At 39.0% G+C, this 16,879-nt stretch overlaps 1 protein-coding gene across 3 annotated transcripts in view; it reads left to right on the top strand.

Annotated features, from left to right (window-relative positions):
• PRDM6 (PR/SET domain 6) overlaps positions 1-16,879 on the top strand; it is a 100,374-nt gene that overhangs the window by 49,841 nt on the left and 33,654 nt on the right. For all 3 annotated transcript variants that reach the window (XM_035099522.3, XM_035099523.3, XM_060280135.2), the window contains exon 4: positions 16,157-16,284. In XM_035099522.3, coding sequence (XP_034955413.3) covers positions 16,157-16,284 — 128 coding nt within the window. The remainder of the gene's footprint in view (positions 1-16,156; positions 16,285-16,879) is intronic.

The following is a 16,879-nucleotide window of genomic DNA, read 5'->3' as shown; positions in this document are numbered from 1 at the left end:
CACAAAATCGGGGTAGGTTTTTGAGATGTTAGGCAATATGTTAACTCTTGGAATCACCTTTTAGGGGTTCTTGCTTTCGTCCTGTTTGTTCCACAAATCAATACGATTGTTTTGCAAAGGTTTAATTATTATTATTTCATTTTATAATTTACATGAAACAGAGAGTGCAATTATAACAACAGACAAACCGCAAAAGATGAAAAAAAATCTAATAAAATAGGCATGCAGAATGAGTAGTTGCACATGAGTTAAAATAAGAAAGTCCAAGTAAAGCAGGGGTCCCCAAACTACGGCCCCCGGGCCGGATGCGGCCCAATCGGCCTTCCAATCCGGCCCGCGACGACCCCCGCCGCCCGCTGCCGCCGCCCGCTCTCACGGCGCGCGGCGCAGCGGCGATCTGAAAAATCGGCAAAAAAATCGCCGAAAATCCTTTGTGCGCATGCGTACGGGCCTCTCCCGACCCGGAAGAGGTCATTTCTGGTGCACTTCCGGGTCGGGGGAGGCCCATACGCATGCGCACAAGCGATTTTCGCCGATTTTTTTTCCGCCCGTGTGCGTGTGCGCATGCGCACGGGCGCGCACTCCCCCGCCCTCCGGCCCGCTGCGCGCGCACTCCCCTGCAGTCCGGCCCACCGCACGGTCGGCGCGGCGGGCACCGGCCCGCCGCTCGGTAAGTCTGGGGACCCCTGAAGTAAAGACTATGAACATTCTCAGATCAAGTACAGTTCCAGATTGCCAAGCTTGTGATGAGGGTTGTCTTGAAAATGGTGGTTCCAATGCGTATGTCACAAAAGAATTCAAAATGTTATAAAAAGTGTCTGGAGTTTCTAGTCCTTGTTGAAATCTCAAATTATGTGTCATTTTCTCTGTTCTTGCAAGATTCCAGGGTGAGTCGTAATAAGCACCCACAGTGTTAGATTTTGGGCTGTTTTCCATTGAGTTGCAATCACTATTTGGGCTGCCAAGATCATATTTAAGACCAATTGTTTTGACGATATATTTACATTGATATCATCAAAAATATTCAGTAACATTAATTTTCTTTTGTAATATTTATTATTTCTATCAATATTAAATTCCAAAAATATTGCACCAATTGACATTCCTACATTAAATGATAATATGTACAAATTTTATTCTCTAATCCTTAGGAAGAATTTATGTGCCAATATCTAGTTCCCATATCTTTTTAAGGGGTTCCATAAATCCATAAGCTACATCAAGCAAAATAGAGTAAAATTTAGAAACTAATCCTTCTGTTCCCTTACCCATGAATTTCAAATTGTGTTAAGGGTCTCAAAGCTTGTACTTTTACAATAAAACAATGAATTTGATTAAAATGGATCCAGTTTGTGTTAAGATTTGACAAGGTCCATTTTATTTGGTTAATAGATATAGGTTGCTTATTGGTATAGAAATCTCATAATGGATTCCTGATGTTCAAAATGCTTCTATCTTTCTTGCTGGAAAAAAAATCTGGGTGATATGATCTTACCTCACCCATCAACATTGATGCAGGGTGGGTGGGGGGAAACTAGGATTGCTACTTCAGGATTTGTAACCCCATGAAAAAATTGGGATGTGCTTTAGTCTTCTAGACCACATTGGCTTTAAATGGAGAGCGATTTTTCACATGATTATTGGAGTCTAGCACCATGCTTAATGTGAATTGCACTTGTAAACAAGTTGTAGCTCTGAGACAAAATAGGAAGAAGCAATAGGAGCCCTCCTACTATAATTGGTTTAATTTCTGCATGTTCATAAGTTGAGCTAAAATGGTGGATATACAGTGGTACCTCTACTTACGAATCACTCTACTTACGAATAACTCTACTTACGAACGGAGCTCCGTCTGCCATCTTGGATGCGGTTTAGATAGGATTTTCTCTACTTACGAATTTTTAGATAGGGTTGCTTCTACTTACGAATTTTTTCTCCCAATGCATTCCTATGGGATTTGACTTGCAATTTTTTTCGACTTACGAATGTGTGTTCGGAACGCATTAAATTCGTAAGTAGAGGTACCACTGTACTGTTAAAACGTAGATGAATTGCTAGTAAAGCAGGCTAGGGTTTTTACAAGTAGCTAATGGGTTAATATCCCTAAATATTCATTTGAATAAAACAAAAACAAAAACAGAAAAATGCTACCCTGTTAATAAGTTGATTTTCCCATCACATTTTTGTGCTCTTATTTTGGATAATTGTATTTTTGTTGGGGGGGGGGGAGATACAAAACGTATTCCTGATATTTATTTAGCAACATTAAAACTCCTTGCATCTATGTGTTATTGTATGGTTAGTTGTTTTGGCAAAATAATTTACAGTGTACCAATATGCATCCTCTTTTACGTCATTTTGTTGTCATTTGATCAATGCATAAAACAAGCGAAGAGGATGAAGGGTTTGTTAATTTTTGTGGTAACAGTATAATGTATTACAATACTTTATATAAAATTGAATGGTAAGGAGAGATGTATTGCTACAAGATCACATAATACAGTCGTACCTTGGAAGTCAAATGGAATCCATTCTGGAAGTCTGTTTGACTCAAAGTGCAGCTTTGGACGTTCGGGTTCCAAAGAACGTTTGCAAACAGGAACACTCACTATTGGGTTTGCGGCGTTCGGGAGCCAAAACGTCTGTGTACCAAGGCATTTGGGATTGAAGGTAAGACTGTATTCAGCTACACAGAATACTACAGATATTAATTAATTTGATGCATTAATATTCAAGCAATGATAAAACTTTCTAGTAAAGGAACAAAGTGATTTCTATTGCGAAATGAAGTCATCTCTACTCGAAATAGGGCGAACAATGACATGTTGATCTATTTGTTCATTAGCACCCAAGTCTCTTAGACTGTGATTAAACAAGTTTTAGCTGTCCAAAAGGATAGACTGGGGGGGGGGGCAGAAGCTGCAGCTGTTGCAGTGGGCTGCTGTTCCAACAGTATCTTATCTAAGCTGGCTATGACTCTTGTAATAATCAGGGACTCCCTGAGACTGGGACTTCTTCATAGTATCCTCTCACCTTCTCTTGAGACCCTGACAGCTGTCTTTAGGTTTATTCTTGCTGGATGGAGTAAGCTGAAAAGGCTACCAAAAATAAAGTTTACAAGCGTTTCTAGAATAACTTTCAAATGTTAAATTTATGCTATTCATAACCTAATGGAGGTCAGTTTGCCCCAGATACAACCAAATGTGCTTTGTAGGGGGTTAGAAAGAGAATGTAGTAGACTTTTGAAAACATCATAATTTTAAAAGTGACACATTTCAACAACGAAATAAAACTGTAGGCAGTACAGAAAAGAAGTAAGATCCTTGAAAACCATTACTTCATTAGGGCAAATGTTTAATGTGTGGTGGTGTGCCCCCCCTCCATTTTTTTAAACAACTCCTTATTGAAAAAAGTTCCAGGACATTTCTCTAGGCTTCCTCCCCACTTTTTGAAGCTATAAAAATGTTACTTAAGAACTAGAGGTGGCACATTATTTATGACCAGAATGATTTCTGCTTTGTTGGTCTTTGAAAAAAAAAGAGATGGAGGGAGGGAGAGAGAGAGTAGTAGACTTGTAAAAGGGGACCTTCTTCCATATTTGTTTATGAATCTGATTTGAAAGGATGGGTCTCATATCTATCCAGTGGTATTGAAAAAAGGTCTGAGCGATGTCTTCATATTATTATTGATGAGAATAATTTTGGAACATACATTCGTGGAAATGATTAAAGCCAGTCATGTAGCCTGTATTGCATGGTTGACACAGATGAGAAAACAAGTCAAATGCTGATTTGTCAACATACATTTAATGAAATTTTTACATTTCTAATTTTTAATATATATGTATATTTAAACAGATTTGGTACACAAATCTGGTACAGACTCACATTCAACATGAAGGAGAAGTTATTTCCTACTTCTGAAACTAAAATTCAAAAGGAATGTAAATACAATTTGTATATCTAGTTGTTGCAAGTGAGCTCCCTACTATGTTGTGTAGGCTTGCTGATCAGAAAGTCGGCAGTTCGAATCCCTGTGACGGGGTGAGCTCCCGTTGCTTGGTCCCAGCTCCTGCCAACCTAGCAGTTCGAAAGCACGTCAAAATGCTAGTAGATAAATAGGAACTGCTACAGCGGGAAGGTAAACAGCGTTTCCATGAGCTGCTCTGGTTTGCCAGAAGCGGCTTTGTCATGCTGGCCACATGACCTGGAAGCTATACGCCGGCTCCCTCGGCCAATAATGCGAGATGAGCGCGCAACCCCAGAGTCGGTCACGATTGGACCTAATGGTCAGGGGTCCCTTTACCTTACCTCCCAGTCACGCACGCTTCTGACAAACAGAAGAACAGTGTTTTCCTCCTACCCTTCTTTATGCTTTCCAGAGATATTTAGTTGATCACAGCTGGAAACAGAGTTCTAGACTAAATTGGAACCAGTCATTTATCCAAGACCACAAACTTAAGTATAAGGCAGAGGTGGGGCTCTGAATTGTGGGAGTCTTTTAACAAATAAAAGGAAGCACTTATCCACACAGGGTGAAATTTGTTCCTGAAGATGGCCACCACCAGCTTAGATACCGGTAGTTTTAAAGTGAATCAGACAAATTATTCCTGCATTGCAGGGGATTGAACTAGATTACCCTTGGGGTACCTTCCAACTCTACAGTTGTATAAAATTCATGGAGGATAAAGTGACCAGTGACTACCAATCATGATGGTTATACTAACTCCAGCATCAGAGATGATATAGCTCCAAATACTAGTTGTCAAATATCCAGGCCACCCCTTATTCCATTTTTGTTTTTTGCATTGTATTAGAAGGATGAGTATGAGAGAATTTATTCTGAATTGTTCTCATTATTCTTAAGATAAATTACAGGACAGAAATAAAGTGAGTATTTCAGGGCCTATGAAGCAGTGATCAATATGAGTAAACCTCGAAGCAAGAGGGAAGAGAGACAAATAAAAGTTGAAAAAGAAATTGGAACCTGTTGTGTCTTCTCCACCTCAATAGATGGGAAAACACTAATGATGTGGCCTATCCTTAATTTACAGTATACACAACTTGTGACAGGAGTTTTTATAACTCTAAAAATTGCACTTAATAAATATGAGAAGATACAGGTTTTCTTGATTACTTAAACCTAAATGTTTACTCAAGCTTTCATGAGAAGTTCATCTTAATTTAAACAGAACTGGGTCCTGCTGAACTAGAGCCATTTTTTTGATGTGGACTCAAGTGCACATGAAACAGTCTTAATAACATCCAAACGCGTTTCATTTGTAAACGAAGTCTGCACAGGCTTCACTTTGTGGTTTGGGTACTGTAATCAGAACTAAAGTGTAGTTCATTTTTCTTAGGTAGATTTTTTTTTAAAAAAAACTCCTTATATTTCATTTCATGTACCATGAAATGTTCAAAACAGTTTCTGGTTTAGATATTTTCTAACAGCCTAACACACACATTCACACAAGAGGAACATGTGTAAATATTTGTAGTACAGTCCATGGATATAAAAAGTATTACTTGTATTTTCCTTTTGGTGTTGATGTTATATAGTGATGTTGGACACATTGTGGGCATCATTGCTGAGAAGAAGGGAAAAAGATAGATTTGAAACACAGCCTGAAAGGTGGCACTTAGCCAGGATACTGAAAAATGGCAAACATGTCACATTTTAACAGCTGGATGCAGAAATATTTCTCTTTAATTTGGACGGATAACATTTTTTTCACAGTAGGGCACTCTCAAAAGACTACAAGATCAAAGAGGGTGGGTCTCTCCAGTCAAACATCATCTGGTTCCAGGATGGAGCAAAATGAATGAACTGTCAGACCTTTTTTCCTGGTGTATACACTTTGGCCAAGTAAAAAGTAAAATGTTGAGTGACTTATTCTAATAACAGACCAAATTCTAATAATGGAAAGTGAATCTCCCAAAGTCTTACTCTGATGTCTGAAGAAGACTCTGGATTGATTGATGGTTTGCATTGTATTGATGCCCTCTGCCACTTTTAGAGATTAGATAGGCCAAATGTTGAAAAACTCCTTAGGACTGCTGCAGTTTGAGCATGGACTAATCTAACATTCTTCAGAAAAAAAACAAAACCACCAGTCTTTATAAACTTTGCATGATGCTTAGCAATATGTAACCTAAATATACATTGATAAGGGATGGAGGGCGAGAAATCCTTTCATAGGTAAACGCCATTAAGGGAATATGGACTTCTTTATTAATGACAACTTTGGTTCTAAAAAAACCCTAGGAAGCATATTTAAGGGTTAGCTGTATATGGAAACATTAGCATGCTGATTTTCTAGTCCTAAAATCTAATGAATGTGAACTGTAGGAACACTATGGCCATTTATCAGTATGAAAACATGGCTCTAGCTTTTACAATCATTACTCATTTGTTTTATGGAGAATCTCAAGCATAGTTTGTCATACACTTTATTACTTGAACTTTTAATCATCAACTGGGGAACTTGGCATTTCACCCATTTCAAAATATTCAAAATGGTTTTTTTTATGTGTTTCATTTTGGAACACTTGCATAAAGAAAGAAATATAATTCAATTCGTTGATGACTTAGCAGTTGATGCAGTGATACGATTAGGTAATTTTAGCTTCTTGAACTTTTAAATTCAAAGGGTGGTAAGCCAACTGTTCTGTGTTTGGAGGCCCTCCAACTCATTCTTGACTTCTCTCCCAAAGTTCTGTCTTGATGGCACACCGCTTGGATGACTAGAAACATGAATACCCCCTTCAAAATTATTGCCTAAAAGAGGCGTAAAATATTGAGTGATATCCAATGTTTGTTAGAGTTGTGGGCATCTTATCTGTCTTGAGAGACAATGGAAAAGTGCACCATTGGGGGATAAAGTCTATCTGTTGGAGAGTTGCAGCACCTGCTGTGGCGCCCAATACAGAAGAGACATGTTTGATTGCAGCTGGGTCAGATGAAGGTGTCCGATTTTGCTGCTACAGTTGCACCATGGTGTTTCTTCTCTCTGAGCCTCTCCCAGCGGTCATTTCTCCTCTGGTCACAGCTGTGGATACACAGCCTGTCAGTTAGTTAGAGTAGACCCATTGAAAACAGTGGACTTAGTCCATTGGATGTCACCCATGAATTATTAGAGTAAAGCAAAAGAAATCTAGGCTTCACTAGGCTGAATACTTCATATAATTTACTCCATAGAACAATTTACAGGCCAAATAATATCATTTAAGATTTCAGATTAAATTATTTCAAGATGTAGTGTATTCTGAAGGAGTTCAGAAAGTCTGTTCAGAAAGTCTGCAGGCTGTTCATAGTTGACACTAGTCCCCATTTGAGTGCTTTGGATTTGTGTGTGGACCATGGGCAGTGCTCACTCACATAGAGATCCATTAGTGTGATCTGGTACTCTGTATGTAGACTGTGTGTGAGCTGCTGAAATTTGCATGATGATCCCAACTTGAATAAGCTCTACAACAATACAGGCTCCAAATGGAAGGGTCAGTACACACCAGTGTACTGCATTGTAGTGCTTATAAACATGAGTCATTGGATGGAAAGTTCTTAAATCTCAAATTTCTGGGATGTCACAGGCAAGCTTCTCTCATCTTAGCCTACCTACTGCACCACAGTGATAAATACTGTTGGCTTAACTTTATTGTTAACTGTTTTACTATTTTATTGTTTAACTGTTTTACTCATTTTGAGCACTATGTAAATATTGAGTATTATTATAGTAGCAATAATGCAAAATTCAGATCAAGTTAAAGGCCCTCCTTCCCCAGTGATATGTTGGTGGCAAAGGAAAGATGAGCCACTCAGTCTTCATCTACTCCTAAAATGGCACTAGGGGATGGATTGGGCTTCAAGGAAGTGCTTCCTTTGAGGCTGAACAAAACTGGTGAACTGATAAAGGGACCAAGCATGGGTGAGCATGCTCTGATTATCTCTGTCCTCCTCCAGTCAGATGACGTTTGTAGTAGTCATAGGGGAAGCATATTCTCTAGCAGTGGAAGGGCAAGATGGAGGCATAAACATGTCACATGTGCAATGGATCAGAATCAGTGTTGACCACAGCTAGTTCACAACCGTCAGAAGTTGTAAATTTTCCTCAGGAGGTTTACAACTGCTACCCTCTTTGTATTGAAACGTCTTAGACAGGGGTGCCTCAGGAAATACAAGTTACCTTTGGGCCAAGGTGGAAGCAATTGAGAGCTGGAATTCCTTCTTCACCATAGGTGAACCTTGTCCTGGCTCCTCTTCCTTGGCCTTTGTTTAAGTATTCCTCATGAAGGGTGATCCGGCATGTGGAGCCAACAACCCTTGGACTGTCAAGCACTCCCCTGCTGTGTAAAAGTAAAATAAAAGCAGTGCTCATGTAGTCTTTAAGGTCCTCTCTCTCCTCACCCCTACCTGAAGACACACAGCAGTGCCTCACTTTCGAGTTCCCAGGATTCTTTTGGGAATCCATCTGCTTTAAATGTATGGTGTATGCAGTCAGATATATATTCCATACTTACATGCAGAGAATGCATGGGCCATTTTAAAAAAAAACGATTGTTTTTCAGAGTCTTGAAATCTTGAATTTGGAAGTGATGAGTTAGAAATTTGGAAGGAAGAAGCACGAAAGAGCTTACTGTCCAGGAGAAGGGAATCTTTCTATAGTCTGGCTGGTGGCACTACCTTTGGGGGCACAGCTTTGACACCTGTAGTTGAACCTGCTCTGTGCTTATATACCCTTTACATATGGAAAATTATCAGTTGGCACCTTCCAAGTATCAAGGAAGGTGGGAATTAAATGTTGCTTTGTTTTCCTTCTGGTTTACAGATCAATTGGGAGGGAGGTTTCTGTCTGTATGGGGCAGAAAGTGTGCCTGTATTGTGTACATGCTTAAGACAAGAAGGAAGACTGGAGCAAACAGGACATCTGACAGGAAAATGGAAATTCTTAAATAGGCAGGCTCTGAGGCCAAGACGTTTTCTGTACATCTCAGACTTTAGTGGGTTTGCGAATATTTTTTGTGGGGGGTAGGGATGGGCATTTTGACAGTGGATCAGTCTTACTCTTCCTGATCTCTGGTTTGCAACCTTGCATGTCCACATCTGAACATGCAGTTTCTTCCTGACATCAATAGATTTTAAATGGTGTTTGTAGGTAGCATCTTCACATGTAGTATAGCAGTTGAATGACAGGTAGAGAAGGGGCCTAGACATATAAATGTGTCCTAATTAAACCCAAATATGTACAGACTGGAGAGAGAGAAATCAGATTATTATGTCTCTCTGCTGGAAGTCCTTGTCATTGGGAATTACTTGAGATATATTATTTGAAAAAGTCAGATGTAAGTAGTTATGGGATTTCTGAACCTCCTTGCTGTTGCAGTTGGCATCAATCACTAGTGAGAATATTTGTAAACTATCAGAGAAGGATTACTCAGTAAGAAGCTGTTAAATAACCTCTGTCCTTCTCTTAAAGAGATGCGCAGCAAAAGACTGCCATCGTTTCACTTGTTTAAAAAGACTTACCAGTAGTTGAAGACAAGTCTGAAATCAGTTGTGTTTCTAATGAATGAATGTATAATGAATTGGTATAGTATAACTTATTTGTGTCAATAGAGAATAGCTAATTATCAGATGCATGATTATGCTGAAATAGAGAAAGATGGAAAATTTTCAGTAAAGGCAGAAACTGGTATTAAATCATTTCCTGATGCAAGGGCCGTGCTTATAAAAATATGCATGTGTTGTTGTTTTTAAAAGTTAGGGAGCTGACTTTGGCCTATTTGTCTTCCTGTTGTGATTCTACTTATTTTAGAATCTCTGAACCATCCAGTTGTTAGCCCTCTTCACACATTTGCTAAATATGCGGAGGGTTCATGCATGCTCTTGCTCTTCCTAATCTTTTATTGGATGATGTGAACAGGCTATCTACAAGCAGTTAGGAACCCTGCTTTTTTCGGGTTCCTGCTAACTCAGAGCAAACCCTATATACTGCATCTTTATGTACAAACATGCGCTATTCTGCTGCCATGATCTCACAGTCTCCAGTCTGCAGGCCAGGATGGGGAAGCCTTAGAGTCCTAGAGCAAATGTGGCCCTCCAGGCCTCTCTGTCTGGTTCCAGCCACACCTCTTTCCCCAGGCCATACCCTCCATCACCCCTGCTTTGCATCCTGCTGGTGTGTTTTTGCCTGGCTGGAATGTGTGTTTGAACTCTGATAATGGCTCTTGCTTGCCTAGAGTATTTAGATGGGCATGTGGGTGTGTGTAAAACTGGCTTGCAAAGGGGAGTAAAAATAGCTCAGTTGGTTAGAGCAAGATGCTGATAATGCCATGGTTTCAGGTTCAATCCCGGTATGGGACAGCTGCGTATTCCTGCATTGCAGGGGGTTGGACTAGATGATCCTCAGGGTCCCTTCCAACTCTACAATTCTATGATTCTAAAGCTAAAATCCACATTAATTGGTTCTGCTTACTTTTGCCTCTAGGCCTGTCCACCACTGGAATGTGGCCCCCAGAAGGCTGGCTACATGTTAGAATAAGAACTTTCGGAATACGTTTTCTGGTAGGATTTGGTGTGCAGCATTCTTGATATATTCTGGAACCTGGCTTTTCTACCTGGCTTCTCTTGGTAGTATTTCTGGATAGTTCATCTACTGTGTATCATCCTATTTTAGTATATTCAATTCCCCTGGAGACGGTGAACTTAATTTATATTTTTTCTATGTCGTGCACAGTTAACCTCTAGAACTCTTCAACAGAAGTAGCAATTGCCAATTGCTTAAGTTCAAAAAAGCACTAGAAAATTTCTTAGACGACTGAAAGAATATCAACAGCTATTGCACAAGATGCTAAGGGCATCCATCGTAATACTTAAGGTGCTCCTAATACTATAATACTTTAAACAAAGTGACTTGTAACATACTACAGGGACTCTATTAACAGCCGATGTGGTTAAAAGCATCTGCATCTGGCCATCAGTGGAGACAGAATACTGGGCTAGATGGTCATTAGTTTGACCCAGAATAGCTGTATTTATATTCTCATTTAGTGTAGCTTAATATTTGCAGTGTGCAATGGTTTAGATAAATGAAAGTGGAAAACAGCTTCCACAAGGATGTAACTGCCTCATCATACTCCATCCAAGCGCTCTTGTGACTGGTATGTAGGGTACATTACCATCTTCAAATAAATAAACTAAACTAGCAGCATCTTTCACTGCTCAAGGATTGGAATTACTGAATCAGTGAACCACAAAGCCTGTTAAACCTATGGAAAAAAGGAAAACAGGCAGATGCAACAACCTTGCATTTGTTAGCCATTAAATAAAGACAAAAACAATTCCCACCAACAGATCCTATGGCTTGAGCAGCTTAGAAAATTCAGTAAATCCACCACGGCCAGGTGTTTTTGTTGGTACCGTAGTAAGCCCCCAGAGAAGTTGTTTTGAGTGAGAGTGGGGTGAATCAGAGGAGGCCTAGTATCTGAGGCCCAAGCCCCTCCATTTCTCTGATAGATCCTAGAATCAGCCCTGTTAGGTATACCAGCCTGGAGCTGATACGTTGTTGTCGTTTAGTTATCCAACTCTTCGTGACCCCATGGACTAGAGCACGCCAGGCACTCCTGTCTTCCACTGCCTCCCGCAGTTTGGTCAGACTCATGTTGGTAGCTTCGAGAACACTGTCCAACCATCTCGTCCTCTGTCGTCCCCTTCTCCTTGTGCCCTCCATCATTCCCAGCATCAGTTAGGATCTTTTCCAGGGAGTCTTCTCTTCTCATGAGGTGGCCAAAGTATTGGAGCCTCAGCTTCAGGATCTGTTCAGTCTTCAACTGAAAAAGTCAACTTAATGCACAAACAGTGATGATTCAGGAGACTGATAATCCTTTCCCTGTGTGCTGTTTCCCTGCCAACCCCCAACCCCCACTTCTGTTATCAGCCCCATTAGGAGGGGAAAACCAGGTACCTGCTTGGTTTATGTCAGATAGGAGACACAGCAGGGGTGGGAGAATTAAACACCTCCTTCTCCATAGTTGCTTTACTGAGCAAACTAGAAGCTCCACAAAGCTGTTCAAAGTAAAGAGAAAGATGTGGAAAGATCTGTTTTGATCTCTATACTGGAAAGAAGGGTTGTGTGAACTCACTGTAAATGAAAAACAAAGCATTTCTGAAAAACAAATATTTGTAGTGGTTAGCAATTTGTTATGGGTGGTGAGGTTCAGATATATACTCTGAAAGTGTTGCCCCATTTGTTCCAGTTCAGCTGACAACCATGCAGCTCTTTGAGCTGTAATGGATTGGTCAGCTTACACAATCAAACCACGAAGAGTGTCTTGGTGGCTTTTAATCTATGATTTCGAGATGATAACAAATCCATTACATTTTATTTTCTAGCACAAAAAGTAAGAAATTAAGAGTGCAATTGCATGCAGAATTATAATAACATAGTTTGTTTTCTATTTATTTATTAAAATTCTATACTGCCCTACATCTGATGATCACAGGGTGGTTTACAATATAAAAACACAAAAATACATAACATGTAACAAACAAAAACAGTAACCCCCTCCTCAGTTTAAAAGACCATTCGCATTTTCCAAAAACAAAAAGCCCTTATAAAATTCATCATCATGTTAGTATGAATTTCTCCTAATATATACACATTTTTTGGAATACAGTTTCCCCTAACCATGATTTAACAAGTTTTTTCACTAATATATACATTTTTTTGCACACTTCCAGTACAAGCATTTTTGTGTTTATTGCTTGGTTGGAGAACATCATTAAATTCATCAACGTAATTCATCAACGTGGTTTTTGAAGAATAGTTGTGTTTTGGTTCATATATATTTTTTGAACAGTGAATTATGTCGGTTTGCACTAAAATCCAAATTGAACTGAATTTCTGTTCTATCCCTAGTTATAAGTGATTTCCTATTATAAAACTGAGTTCTCTAAATTTTCAAGTGGAATAGCATCTGATGTGCTCTAAGAAACGTTAAAGGATTATTCAGTATAAAAGGCTTTTTCATTCCAACAATGCTCATTATTTAAGTCATTGTGGCCTGTCATGTTTACATAAAATAGTAATTAAAATATTTTAAACATATTTTTTAAATGTTTGGAAATATTTGAAGTACACTATTAACAACAGGTTTTACTTAGCAGTGTAGCAAAACTTTTAATATAGTTGGAACCCACAATATTTATTCAAAAAGCATTAAACCTTAAAAGTGTTGAAATTAAGGAGTCCAGTACTCATGAAAGCACCAGGCCTGTGTTCAGTTGCACACAGTTAATTTAAAAGGGTTATAAGCACATGTAATTGGAGATAGAATTTAAGCCTAAGCATTTAAATTACATCTGTCAACCAATTACAGTTTGATGTTTGCTTTTATTGTTAGTTCTTCAATATTTATGCATGATCTGATTAAAATAATTATACTAGCACTAGATTCTCTACACGAAAGGAACATTTTCTGTGAATAAGCTGTGGTCCAATTCACATGTGATGTAGAAGTTCCATGACTAGATCTCTTTTTTTAAAAATACTCCAAAACAGGCATTGGGGGCTTCAATGCGGTCAAAGCAACGGCACTGATTAAAGTAATACTCAATTTTTCCCTCCCTATATGAGTTTCCTGATTTACCAGTGCTTTGATCAAAAGTTGATAGATCTGTTGATGGATCTACCATGTCATATATGGTTTGGCTAAAGATTTATAATATCTGGAAATTTTGAAGCCATGGGCGGGGTTGGGGAAGGAAATTTACCATTGGAGGTAAATGGAATTTTGGGGGAGAAATTGAAATACATCCCAAACTTATACTACAGTATTTGTCATGTTTAATTGACATATTTAAAGAGCACCCTGTTTCCTGAGAAATAAGACCTTACCCTGAGGTGGGGGGCGGGGCGGGGACCAGACAGTTGGGAACACTGAAACAACCATGAGATATCTCATACATTTTATGTTGTTAAAGTAAGATAACTTTAGGTTTGATAAAAAATTAAATATTTCACATATTTCTTCCCCCCCTTACATAATAAGGATAGCACACATTTTGAGAGAGTAAAAAGTTATTTCTTTCATTCCAAAAGGAGGTTTTTTCCAGTATTTCCCAAAAATTTTAGTTTTTCCATTGGAAAAATAGGGTAAGGGGAGTCCTTGTGGAAACATTGGGTCCTCTCCCAATTTGCCCCCGCCCCTGGGCCTTCACATCTCTTTGTCTCATATTGCTGGACTAAAATTCCTGCCATCCTGCCCATTGGCTAAGCTGGCTGGGGCTGTTAGTCCAAAAACATATGGAGGCCACAAGCTCCTCATCCCTGCTTCATATGAGTATGAAGTTAAGCTTGCTTACTGATGACGCAATAATATCAAGGTATTTTATATCAGGAAAATAACAGAAGAGAATAACTGAGAGCTGTGTAGTTTCATTTTGTTGAACGCTCTAGATACCAGTATTTTTCAGCTGAATATCACAGGGCTTCACCGTGTTCATTTGCTTTTTGAGTTAACTGGTTACCCAAAGGCACCACAAGTAGCTTTTTAATGAGCATGCATGGTGTGGTCAGTTCTGAACAGGTTTGGGAACTTTACTTTCTCTTATTTAAGGGATAAGTGCATTTTCAGCTTTTTCCAAACTGGAACAATGAGCCCTAAAGAATACTTTTGTTTTGTTTTTTGTTTAGCTCTTGTTTCTAATTCCCTAGAGAACCAAAAGCACATGAAATAATCATGAAAGTCACAAAAAGAAAGTATTAAACATTCACAACCCTCATAAAGATTTGATTCTTTGACCTTGGTAAAAGAGCAAGGCTCAAAAGAAAAGGTGTTAGTTAAAAATATAGTAACCTTTAAACTGTGGTTCTCTTATCCCCATAAAGAATGTCATATTTTAAAAAGTACACTTACTGTTAAATAGACTGTTCATTCTTCATTTGAAGAAAAATAAAGAAACCCCTGTACAGATGAAGGATCTAAAAATAGTTGTTTTTCTTCCATTATAATTAACTTAGAAGTATGGATTTGCTCCCCACACACCACAATCATGGGAACATGGTTCAGTGTAATATCACATGTTTTGCATGCAGAAAACCTCTGGGTTCTCTAGATAGAAGTGAGAAAGGCTTTTGCCTGAAACTCCGGTTGGTGTGTAGATAGACTAACGGACTGGTTTGGTATAAGACAACTTCCTATGTTAGTAATGCTTACTCCATCACAGAGGTTGCCATACCTTTTGTCAAGTTCATTTCTACAGATTGATCTTTGTATGAGTGGCTTTGCCACCAGATAGTTGGGCTGAAAACCCAGTACAGTGGTACCTCGGTTCACGAACTTAATCCGTTCCGGAAGTCTGTTCTTAAACCAAAACTGTTCTTAAACCAAGGCTCACTTTCCCTAATAAGGCCTCCCACCGCCGGTGCCCTTCCACTGTTCAGATTCCGTTCTTAGACTGAGGTAAAGTTCTCAAACCAAGACACTATTTCCAGTTTTGCGGAGTTTGTAAACCAAACCGTTTTTAAACCGTACTGTTCTTAAACCAAGGTACCACTGTATAGTATTCAGCATTTCCTGCACAGATTGACATTTGATTTTTAAGTTGTCTGTTTTATTTACATGTTCAATTAGGTTTGCAGTTCTGCACAAAATGGCAAACATTTCTTCCAGCATGGTTGTTCCTTACATTCCTTTCCCATTTAGCATTATGCAAATAACTTTTTTGGGAAGTATTTGGTCAGTGAGAGGTTTTGGTGCAACAGCAACAACAAAAGAATCCTTGCTTTGAAAATGTTGATCCTTGTTCCACTGTAGTTCTTACATCCCGATTTCTTGATGTTTGTTTATCTCACAGTTCATTATTTAAGGTTGGTCTGTCAAAGTCGGTTAAATATTCTTTGGGAAACATGGTTACCTCTTTGATATACCAACAGTCTGTTAAAAATAGGAAAGATTGGCCTGATAAGAGAGACATGATAAACTTCCATCACTAAAAATATTTTGTTATTTGTTCCACTTGGGTTTCTAAAAGCATCAATAAGCTGTGAAATCTCATTGCTATAAATTTCTAGAACAGGCGCACAGAAACACTGGCAAAGCAGTGAAAATGATTGCTGATGATTCATTCTAACTACTTGACCTTCTGACCTCTTTTACAGATATATGACCAAGATGGGACACTACAGCACTTTATTGATGGTGGGGAACCCAGTAAGTCAAGCTGGATGAGGTATATTCGATGCGCAAGGCACTGTGGGGAGCAGAACTTAACCGTAGTCCAGTACAGGTAAAGTGTGCTTCAGTTTATTCTCTGAATATCTGTTTACGGTATTTTGCTGTGATAAAAGCATTGCCAAAGAAATGTGTGTTAGAAAACTGTAAGGAGCTGAAAATGGGAGGGCTTTATCTGATGTAGCACAAGATGGTTTTGTGAGAACAGGCAACTGAATCCCAGGGATGCGCTTCTGTTCGTAGAACACATTACAATATCTACAACCACAAGGGTTTGCACAACATTTCAAAATGGGTACTTCTGCTAAGTTGTGCAAAGTCTTCTGCTATTTTGCAGAACAGTACCCCTGCAATAAATTTCTTCTCTTGGCATATCTCTGGCATATGTCCACTGTCCATTTTACATAAAAAGGTCTGGCCTGGTCTTATTTAGACAGAGGAATTCACATTTAAGCCACGAGCATAACAACACAAAATGACCTAAAGTTCATTTAATCTAACTTCCTGTTTCTACTGCGGCCCACTATATACGGTATTTCCAGGAAGCCCATAAGTCTGAAGGCAACTGATTTGCTCCTCACTAACTTTCTCCAAAACTGGAGCTAGCATTTAGCTATCATGGCTAATCCTTACTAAAGGATTTGTACCCC

Source organism: Zootoca vivipara, chromosome 10 (genome assembly GCF_965207765.1).
Source record: "Zootoca vivipara chromosome 10, rZooViv2.hap1.1, whole genome shotgun sequence".
Classification (NCBI taxonomy): Eukaryota; Metazoa; Chordata; class Lepidosauria; order Squamata; family Lacertidae; genus Zootoca; species Zootoca vivipara.
This window is presented reverse-complemented; position numbering and strand designations above follow the sequence as displayed.